We start from the raw sequence: 11394 nt of genomic DNA on the forward strand, positions 1-11394 counted from the left end.
GAGCCAAGCTCTAGGGCGGTCAAGCCAGCTAAGAAGCATATATGTTTACTTTCATGATCTTCAAAATTTATTATTGCATCAACTCTTATCCACAAATTTCCACTGCAATGCGCGGGGTATCATCTAGTATTTCCAACATTAGCTCCAACAGTGTACTCTATGGGATGCTTTAAATTGCCACGAGGACTATGTGAACTAGACGATGCCACGCGCGTTGCGGCGGAATTTTACATGCAATAAAAATTATGCGAAACTAATCATGTAGCTACTGTCTTTACAATTTCTCCTATAGTAATATAGTAAGATAATTTGTTTATCAGCATTTTACAAATAAATAAATAAATGAAGACATGTTCAAAGTTAGACGAAAACAACATAAAATATGCATGCACTACTCGCTTTTCTTCCATATAGAGCACTCACGTATGAGGCTAAAACCTGCATGCATGCGTCAATTTTTTTTTGATTAAAACACTCGTAGGAGGTACTTACTGCGTGCATTTGCATGCATGCATCAGTTACCACATATGGTGGGTGCAGCAGCTCTCAGTGTGTAGATCGGATGGATATTATTGATTGATCTAGTATATCCAAGGGCTAAATTAATTTGGGTGATGTGGCTTAAGGAGAAGCGAGAGGATTCCTAGTAGTGGGGGCTAGCTATTTAGATATAGTAGATACATGAACAAGATGATAAATAAATTCTAGTGGGGTGCAGAGGCGGACAACACAAGGTTGCTTGGGCTTCCTGGGAGGTGACGGCAGGACCAAAATCTATGGAGGTTTAGGTTTCCGAGACCTAGAACTCTACAACCTCGCATTGCTAGCTCATGGGACATGGAGAATTATTCGGGAGCTAAATTCGTTGAGTGCCAGAATACTGAAGGCGGTTTATTTCCCTGAGTCCTCGTTGCTCGTAGCAATGGTGGGCTCCCACCCCTCACAAATATGGGGGTTCATTATTGAAGGGTGAGATGTTCTTGCACAAGGTTTAATTAGAAGGATTGGATACGGTGCAACTATTGAGATTTGGGGACACAATTGGCTGCCGAGAGAGGGTTCGATGAGGCCAATCACGTCATCACTTACTGCCAACGTGTTCTTACCGAAAGAACTTATTGATGAAACTTAAACAAACCGGAGATAGGAGCTGATTGAGAACACTTTTGAGGCCACGAATGCTTATGCTATTATTGGGAATCCTCTGTGCACACACAATATTTCAGATTTTTGGCCGCAGGCGCATGAAAAAAGGGTCTTCAATATACATTCCACTTTGACACGCTGATCTGAACCAATTTCAACCGCGAGGGATGGTTAGACCACACAACATGCCCATCTTCATCTTCTGTGGAGGGGAAGAACTGGACTGATTTTGTGGAATTCCCGGTGCCCTGTAAAATTAAGGTCTTCATGTGGCGTTTACCTTAGCACTCCTTGCGACTTCCTATGTTCTCGAGCACAAACATATGACGAACATATCCTATTGCACCTTATGTGGTCCAATGGACCAATGGTCGCGCTCTCTACTCGAGTGTTTCATGTCTAAGTGTGTATGGGATGGTGGAACATATGACAGGGATGATAGAAAATTATGCGAGGCATTGGTTGTTCATGTTGAGAAGTTCATTATCACATACATATTACATTAAAATGGTGGTGACGCTCTGGGTTATTTGGAGCGCGCACCAAAAATCTATCCACGAAAACAAGCTCCAATCCTTTGTTTACACGTCTATTCGTTCAAAGTTTTATTGCCGATTTGGACACAATTGCAAAGAAGGATCCAAAGGTGGCTCCGATTACACGTCACACTAGTTGCCTCCCTTGGATCATGCCTCCACATGGTTTTGCAAAGTGTAATGTTGAAGGTCTAGTATCTAGACAAGAAAACAGAGTTGTGGTCGCATCGGTTTGCGGGGACGAAAATGGTGTTTACCCTAGATCTTCCTCTATTACTTTCAGATCTATCAGTCACGCCCCTGCTTTTGAAGTCCTTGCCTGCAGAGAAGCGTTGCCGCTAGTTTAAGATCTTGTCCAGGCCAACGGGAACGCAAAGCGCAAATGAATGTTAGCTGCTATACTGAATCCCCCGCTGGCCATCGGGGACCTAGTGGTAAGGCCATGATCCAGCAGAATACGAGAAGAATTTCTTTTCTTAAAGGATGTATACATTAGAGTGTACCTGTCGCATTTCCTGCTTAATATCGAAAGAAAAGTTGTTGCTGCTGCATATTCCCTTTTTCCTCTAATTCGAGCGAGTAAAGGCGCAACTACTGCTTAGACGAGTCCTTATCTTCTCTAATTGTGCTATAGTTATAAAAACTCTTCTGAGAACTCAAGCAGGGTCTATGGAGCAATCACAAAAGAAGATCAATGCTCGAGTAGGACATTTTGAAGCTTGTAGTTTCATTCATAAAAGTAGGAGAAAATTTGAAGTAGATAGTCTAGCTAAATTATCTTTATTATCTTTAGATTAGATATTGGTAGACATGTTTGGCTCCTGAAGAAACAGTTTCTATGAACTTTGTTGAGCAATAAAAACTATTTTCTCTGTCCCATAATATAAGAGCGTTTTTGACACTAGTACGTTATTTCCCTAAAAAATTCTATTATAACTTTTTTATAAGATGGAAAAACGTTGTTAAAATTAAAATAAACTGAGGCCCACCTGCAGCCTCCAGAACTCGGGCAACCAAAATGGCCACCTCTCCTCTTATCCTCCCCGGTGGTTCCCTCACTCCCCGGAAATGGAGGCCACCACTACACTCACGCTCTCCTCGTCCCCTGCCGCCGCGGCCCGCCGCTCGCCGGCGAGGGCGACTATCTCCCACCCCCACCTCCGGCATTACCCCGTCCGCATTTCCCGCCCCCGCGTTGCCCAGAGCCTGGCCTCACGTCGCTTATCCTCGGTCCGCCCCGCTTTCTTGGTTCTTCCGACGGAATCGTAAATGTTCGCGTTATTATTTGTTTCGCTGACCTTCTCTCTGTTGGGAATTCAGGGGTGGAGGCGGCGTCGGAGGGGGAGCGGGCTGGTGGTGCGGGCAGAGACGTTCGGGCAGCTCACCACCGGGCTCGAGTCCGCGTGGAACAAGTTGCGTGGCGTCGGTGAGTGACCACTAGCTCTCTCCCAGCGTACTGCAGTGTACAGAAACAGATTTGATGGTTGCAATGCTCTTGTGATTTAAGATGTGCTGACGAAGGAAACCATTGTGGAGCCGATGCGGGACATCAGAAGAGCACTTCTGGAAGCAGATGTAGGTGTAGTTTTGCGTCAGTGTTCATTTCTGTCTTTGAATATGAGCACTTCGTGTAATGGCTGTTACTTTTGCTCTCTGCACTCTGCAGGTTAGTTTGCCGGTTGTCAGACGGTTCGTGTCGTCTGTGAGCGAGAAGGCTTTAGGTTCAGATGTTATCCGAGGAATCCGACCCGAGCAGCAATTAGTCAAGGTATTTTGTGTGTTCGTCTGGCAAAGCATTATGTTGTCTACACTAGTAAACGCATGCTGGATACTTTGTTAACTAAAAAACTGAAAAGGTATGTCATGTGATGCCGTTAAGGAGTTAAATGAACCACCGGAGTTCGTTTGCAATAATGATTTCATATATTTGACTTTGCTTCTATCTACAGTTAAGTAACTCATAATTTCCTAACTGAATGGTTCTTTCCTCTCCTGAGGGATAAAGGAACACACTAGCAAGTAAAATGCTGTAACACGCTTAAAGAATTTCACTATAATGAGAATGGGACGATAGTATCTTATGCTTCATTGATATGGTGAGTTCTTTTCAAACTAACTTATTAATCGGTTTGCTAGATTGTGCATGATGAACTTGTTCAACTGATGGGTGGAGAGGTATCAGACTTGGTGTTCGCAAAAAGTGGCCCAACGGTCATCCTACTGGCAGGTCTGCAAGGTGTTGGGAAGACTACTGTTTGTGCAAAACTTGCATTCTATCTGAAGAAACTGGTGCTTTCCTTGGCCTTTATTTTCGACAATCTTAGGGCGTCAATACACGATAACCTGTAGATACTTATACCAGAGTTAGGTTACAGGGGAAGAGTTGTATGCTGGTCGCTGCAGATGTTTACAGGCCTGCTGCCATTGATCAACTCACTGTACTGGGTGAACAGGTACTTCTTTGATGAACTTACCCTTTATGTAAGATGTAGTGTGTACAGCTGCAACACTTAACTGCTTATATGAAATCAATGTGCGGTCGGGTTGTTTCGAAACTGAAAGGTTAAAGCTACCAAGTTGCGTTTGCTTTCTGAATGCAATACTACAGTTTGGGCCTGGCTAAAAAAGGGCATTCACAGGTGGGTGTGCCAGTTTACTCAGAAGGAACCGCGGTCAAACCTGCAGAAATAACCAAGAATGCCGTGGAAGAGGCGAAAAGAAATAATATTGATGCGATCGTAGTGGATACTGCTGGCAGACTGCAGGTCAGACTTCTCTGTATTTCCTTTACATTTCCAGTTTACTTATCGTAAACTACTGCCTGATAGAACTGTCACCATTGGTGGTACCTGATCATCTTTCTGACATTCAGATTGATAAAACAATGATGGTTGAATTGAAAGAAGTAAAGAAGGCAGTTAATCCTACAGAGATTTTGCTTGTTGTTGATGCCATGACTGGCCAGGAAGCTGCAGGTATCTGTCTGTTTCTTGTTGTTACTATTCCAATGTCATTCATAAACATTTAGGAAATCAGCTACAGGTCTGAAATCTGACTATCTGACAAATTCTATAATACTGTTGTTGTTCCTAATGTGTTCATAGAGCCGGAAGTTTTCTGCTAATTCTATATAATTTTGGATGCTTTAAAGAGCACTTTCAACTCTAATGCTGCACAAAATAATGTGTTCATAGTTGTTACACTTTTTCCTTTTTTTTGTGCAGCATTAGAGTTGTAACAACTTACACTACTTCCTTTATTTTGTGCAGCATTGGTCACAACCTTCAATATTGAAATTGGTATATCCGGTGCTATATTGACTAAATTGGATGGTGATTCCAGGGGTGGAGCAGCACTTAGTGTTAAAGAGGTTATACTTGCCAGAAACTTTTGTCGCCATCATATACGCAAATGTTTAGGATCTCCCACATCATGCTTTTACTATAAGTTGATATTTGGAGCGGATTATTGTCTATATATATTGACCCGAGCTGTGAATTCCTTTTGAAATAGACTTATTGGTTTTATGGATTTGCCTGCTCCTTTCACTAATTGTCGATCAGTACATGGCTGGTTCGGCAGTTGCAGATGCTAGATTTATTACTGGCCTAATTTTTGCTCTGTGTGCATTAGTGTTCCACTGTATATATTATCTTCTTCACTTGTAACCAGACTGCCTATTTGCAAACATATTTCACTCAATCCAAAAACCTTAACCTGTGAGGTGCAAGTATTGTGATAATTTTTTTCCCTTTCTTCTGCTGGTATATGTAACACCATCACTACCTATCACTTAATCCTCTATGCAGGTGTCTGGAAAGCCCATCAAGTTTGTAGGGCGAGGAGAGCGAATGGAGGACCTTGAGCTTTTCTATCCCGACCGCATGGCACAACGTGTTTTGGGAATGGGAGATGTCCTTTCATTTGTTGAAAAAGCACAAGAAGTCGTAAGTAGTTTCCTGTAAGACTGCTCTTCTGGTCTTGTCTGAAGCAATATTTTGATGGTTTCTATATGCTGCAAATAGGTTCGCCAAGAGGATACCATGGAACTGCAGAAGAAGATCATGAGTGCGAAATTTGACTTCAATGACTTTTTAAAGCAGACACAAAATGTTGCCAAAATGGGATCCATGAGCCGTGTAATCGGAATGATTCCAGGCATGAACAAGGTACATGAACCTGTGGGATTGATTCATTCCTTAAAACTGATGAAATAATTGCCAGAGCATGACAACACTTCTCGTTTTAAATAGGTTACTCCTGCACAAATCCGGGAAGCTGAGAAAAGGCTTGCATTCGTAGAGTCGATGATCAATGCAATGACAGCCGGTACATTCCTCCTGAACTTCCGCTAAACATATGAAGATTGTAGTAATGGTGATGGCTCCTTATGTCCTTGCATTTAACCCTTACACTTTGCAGAGGAAAGGGAAAAACCCGAGTTACTGGCCGAATCACGCGAGAGGAGGATTAGGGTAGCAGAGGAGTCCGAGAAAACAGAACAAGAGGTTTGGTCCTACTGTTATCATCGTATCACAATGTTTCACTTATTCAGCATATTGGCATTCCCCTCCATGGAGCTTAACAGGCACTGCCATTTTCCACTATTAGGTGAGCCAACTGGTTGCGCAGCTCTTCCAAATGCGCGCGCAGATGAAGAAATTGATGGGTATGATGCAAGGGCAAGAAGCAATTGCAGGAATGGGAGATCTCATGGACTCGCTCAATGCTGACGAGAAGGCAAGGACGACGCCTCTGGCAGTGTGAATGAGGTTTCCTCCTGTTAATTTTCTTGCCTGGAAAACTTACAGTTGCGTGGATTGTTATCGTTCAGGCACCTCCTGGCACCGCACGGCGGAGGAGACGGCGGAGCGAGCCGCCGCGGCAGAGGGAGCTGGATGCAGTGGGTGGCGCCAGTAGGTCTTGAGTTGATGTGCCCTGGAGCTGGAATTTTTCACTGGAAGAGTTGTGGATTGGCATGTAGATACGGGTCTTGCTGCATGGTGTAATATTTCCTGTACATTTTGGCATGCCGTGCTTACCCAAAAAGGCTTTCGCCCCGCTTTATAAATAAAGCACCACCGAGCACAAAGTAGCACAGACCAAGCATACAAACACACGCACACACACCACCACCACCACAAGCAGGTCCGACAAACAAGCACACAGACGAAACCCAGGTTCAGCTATGGGCACAGCACAACACGCCCAACATCACAGCACAACTCACACAACGAACATAACGGCGGCGGCGGCGAGGTGTAGAGGATCTAATCCGGCTCCGGCGGTGGAGGGGGGAGCGGTGGAGCCAACCGGAGCGCCGTTGAGCGAATCTGGGCGATGATGGAGGTGATGGCGTTTCTCTCTCGGGGGCGGCTAAGCCGCCGCCATAGCTGCAAGTAACCAGACCATTTGAACAGAGTGTCAGTAGCACGTCGAAGAGGAATCCGTTGAATCACAAGTTTATTCCTAACTGTCCACAGCGTCCAGGTTAGCACTCCGATGACTAGCCACCTAATGTGGCGGGAAGGGGGAGGTAACGCCTGGAGTTCCGCGAATAGGGCGGGAAAGTTGTTGTGATCCCAGCTTCCACCCACTAATTCGCGGAAACAGCTCCAAAGGAATTGCGCGGACACACAGGTGAAGAAGATGTTGTTCGAATCTTCTTCAGGCCCGCAGAGCGGGCAGCGCCCATCTCCTGGGCCGTTGCGCTTCAGGACCTCCACGCCGGAGGGTAGGCGGCCGAGAATCCACTGCCACATGAATATCCTAATCTTCAAGGGGAGCCGGATCTCCCAGATGGAAGTGAGGGCCGCATGACGCAGCGAGGGTGCGATGGCCTGGTATAGAGATTTAGTGGAGAACTGTCCCGATGGCTCTAGACGCCACTTGGCCCGGTCTTCTCCACCCTCGAGATTAGGTTCGTGGAGCGCGATGCATTCCAGCAGCTCATGCCAGTCCGCATTCTCAGCCGGGCCAAAAGCTCTCCGGAATGCGAGTTGCCCTAAGTCAATAAGGGCCGTCGCAACCAAGATTCGCGGGTCAACCGCGATGGAGAATAGGTCAGGGAACCGAGACGCAAGGGGACGGTCGCCAGCCCATCTATCGAACCAAAACAACGTGGAGGTGCCCGAGCCAACCGCGTTCGAGGTGCCGATGCGAAGGATCGGAAGGAGCCGAACGACGGATTGCCAGAACTGGGAACCTCCAGATCTCTGGCAGAAGGCGAGTGGCTGACCACAGAGGTATTTCTGCTGAATGATGCGTACCCACAGGCCACCATCGCCGTTGGAGATCCGCCACAACCAGCGCGTAAGTAGGGCAATGTTCATGCGTTTGGAGGACATGATCCCGAGCCCACCCTGGTCGCGCGGTTTACAGATCTCCGACCAGCGAACCATGTGGTATTTTTGCTTGTCTCCCTCGCCGGCCCAGAAGAAGCGTCCCTGTACGGTGGCAATCTCATGATGTAGAGTCTCCGAAAGGCTGTAGAAGCTCATGATGAACAGGAGTGGGATGGCCAGGGACGAGTTAATAAGCACTGTCCGGGCTGCCTTCGAGAGCCAACGGCCTTGCCAAGGCTCGATGCGGTGTTGAAGCTTCCCAACCGCGGGGCGAAGCTCCGCCACCGTGAGTCTTGTATCACTAATGGGGATCCCCAGATAAGACGTGGGGAAGCACCCAAGCTGGCAATTAAGTCTATCCGCGATGCTCTGTCGCTCGTCTTGGGAGTATCCCATGACCATAACCGCACTTTTATTGAAGTTGATCCTCTGGAAGCACAGCAGGAGGAACTTCAAGTTCATAATGTCGGTCGCCGAGCCTTCCACCATGATGATGGTGTCATCAGCATATTGGAGGAGGGAGATCCCGTTCCCTCCGACGAGATGTGGGACTATCCCCTTAATGTGGCCCGCCGCCTTGGCTTTATCTAAGATCGCAGCCAGAGCATCGACAACCATGTTGAAGAGGAACGGAGAGAAGGGGTCGCCCTGGCGCACCCCACAGGATGTGGGGAAGAATGGGCCAATCTCGCCGTTAATGTTCACCGCAGTCCGTCTCGAGGATACCATTTGCATCACTCGGGTGACCCACCTATCGTCGAAGCCCTTCCGCAGCAAGCATTCCCGAAGGAAGGGCCAACTGACCGTGCCATATGCCTTGTGGAAATCCAGTTTCAGCAAGACTGCCTTGAGGTGTTTGGAGTGGACCTCATGGAGTGCTTCTGTAACGCCCACGATGCGGCTATATCTCCCACGTGTCGAGGCACGACTTAGAGGCATAACCGCATAGTGGTTTTGTCGCAAGAAGGGTCATCTTCACACAATCCCATGTAATGAACAAGAATGGGATAAAGAGTTGGCTTACAATCCCCACTTCACACAATACATAAGTATAATTCATACATCATCCAAAATACATACATATAGACCGACTACGGTCAAGATCCAAATGAAAATAAGATAACCCCAAATGCTAGATCCCCGATCGTCCCAACTGGGCTCCACTACTGATCATCAGGAAAAGACACATAGTAACGACCACGTTCCTCGTCGAACTCCCACTTGAGATCGACCCCATCATCTGCACTGGCATCGTCGGCACCTGCAACTGTTTTGGTAGAATCTGTGAGTCACGAGGACTCAGCAATCTCACACCCGCGAGATCAAGACTATTTAAGCTTGTAGGGAAGGGTGGTGTAATGAGATGGAGCTGCAGCGGCAATAAGCATATATGGTGGCTAACATGCGCAAAAGAGAGCGAGAAGAGAAGCAACGGAGCGGTCGTCATCTAGCAATGATCAAGAAGTGATCCTGAACACCTACTTACGTCATACATAACTCAGACCGTGTTCACTTCCCGGACTCCGCCGAGAAGAGACCATCACGGCTACACACGCAGTTGATGCATTTTAATTGGGTCAAGTGACAAGTTCTCTACAATCTGACATTAACAAATTCCCATCTGCCTCATAACCGCGGGCACGGCTTTCGAAAGATAATACCCTGCAGGGGTGTCCCAACTTAGCCCATCATAAGCTCTCACGGTCAACGAAGGATAAACCTTCTCCCGGAAAGACCCGATCAGTCTCGGAATCCCGGTTTACAAGACATCTCGACAATGGTAAAACAAGACCAGCAAAGCCACCCGAATGTGCCGACAAATCCCGATAGGAGCTGCACATATCTCGTTCTCAGGGCACACCGGATGGGCAAGACGTCGGGTTGGCATAGACCCTGGTTGCCCAGGGGGCGCCGGACATCGCCCAGTTTGGGCCAGCACTCGAAGGAACACTGGTCCGGGGGTTTAAAATAAGATGACCCTCGGGCTCGCGGAAACCCAGGGGAAAAGGTTAGGTGGCAAATGGTAAAACCAAGGTTGGGCCTTGCTGGAGGAGTTTTATTCAAGGCGAACTGTCAAGGGGGTCCCATAAATCACCCAACCACGTAAGGAACGCAAACTCAAGGAACATAATCCCGGTATATCAGTAACTAGGGCGGCAAGAGTGGAACAAAACACCAAGCATAAGGCCGAGCCTTCCACCCTATACCCAATATATATAGATGCATTAATTAAATAAAAGATATTGTGATATCCCAACATATCCATGTTCCAACATGGAACAAACTTTAACTTCACCTGTAACTAGCAACGCTATAAGAGGGGCTGAGCAAAAGCGGTAACTTAGCCAAACAACGGTTTGCTAGGAAAGGATGGTTAGAGGCTGACATGGCAAAATGGGAGACATGATATAGCAAGTGATAGATAGCGCAGCATGGCAATAGAGCGAACAACTAGCAAAGCAAAGATAGAAGTGATTTCGAGGGGTGGTCATGTTGCCTGCAAGGTTCTCAGAGTTGTCGAAAGCTTGATCCTCGTAAGCATACTCAACAGGTTCCTCGTTCACGAACTCGTCTCCCGGCTCTATCCAAGACAAGAACACAAGCAACGGAACAACAATCAATCACGAGGAATGCACAAGCAACATGATGCAACACATGTATGATATGCAAGATATGATATGCGATGCATATGCGTGCTCCGGAAGGACAATGATGAACAAGGCAGTAACTTGGCAAACCAAGCATGCCACTGGAAAGATGAGATGATTTCGGTCGAAATCGATATAAAGATCACCGGAAATGGATGCACGGTTTGCAAATGGCAAGCAAAACAAGAATGACACGAATCTGTGATTAACAGCATGATAGCACTTAGAATGCAACAAGCAACAATGTTACAGCACTCCAACATAGCAACAAAGCATATGACAGTAATCTACAGGAGATGCTTGACAAAAGATGAACACTGAGCTACGGCTAGTTCACAATATAACAAGCTCAAACAAGCATGGCAAAAGTGCAAAAGATAACAGGTTCACAGACTTGGTGAAATTACTGAACATGGCAGAAAACAGCATCAGGTAGCAATGTTCAGAGCACGAAATCATCATGCTACAGGAACTTAACATGGCAAAACTTGGCATGTCAGTATTCTACTAAATTCACATGACAAAAGTCCCTTACTGACCATAAGCCAAAAAGGACCAGAAGATATGATGGCAAGCATGTAAACATAGCAAGTTTCGTTATCAGGTTTCAGACTTAGCAGAAAACAGAGCATGGCAGAAATAATAATATGAGGACATGTTGGTGAGCTTGATGCACTCACTACAGAGCAATGCATGACAAACCAAGCACACTACAGCAAT

At 46.4% G+C, this 11394-nt stretch overlaps 1 protein-coding gene across 1 annotated transcript; it reads left to right on the plus strand.

The window, feature by feature from the left end:
* Positions 1–2694: 2694 nt before the first annotated feature.
* LOC123096458 (signal recognition particle 54 kDa protein, chloroplastic) lies at positions 2695–6753 on the plus strand. The gene is made up of 15 exons (XM_044518202.1): positions 2695–2912; positions 3003–3108; positions 3190–3257; positions 3349–3450; positions 3819–3971; positions 4058–4135; positions 4322–4447; positions 4555–4657; positions 4952–5052; positions 5492–5629; positions 5708–5851; positions 5936–6011; positions 6105–6190; positions 6294–6422; positions 6517–6753. Exons 1-15 carry the CDS (start codon positions 2751–2753, stop codon positions 6607–6609), a joined length of 1665 nt encoding a protein of 554 aa, XP_044374137.1. The 5' UTR covers positions 2695–2750; the 3' UTR covers positions 6610–6753.
* Positions 6754–11394: the final 4641 nt, after the last annotated feature.

The sequence above is a fragment of the Triticum aestivum genome, chromosome 4D (assembly GCF_018294505.1).
Source record: "Triticum aestivum cultivar Chinese Spring chromosome 4D, IWGSC CS RefSeq v2.1, whole genome shotgun sequence".
Classification (NCBI taxonomy): Eukaryota; Viridiplantae; Streptophyta; class Magnoliopsida; order Poales; family Poaceae; genus Triticum; species Triticum aestivum.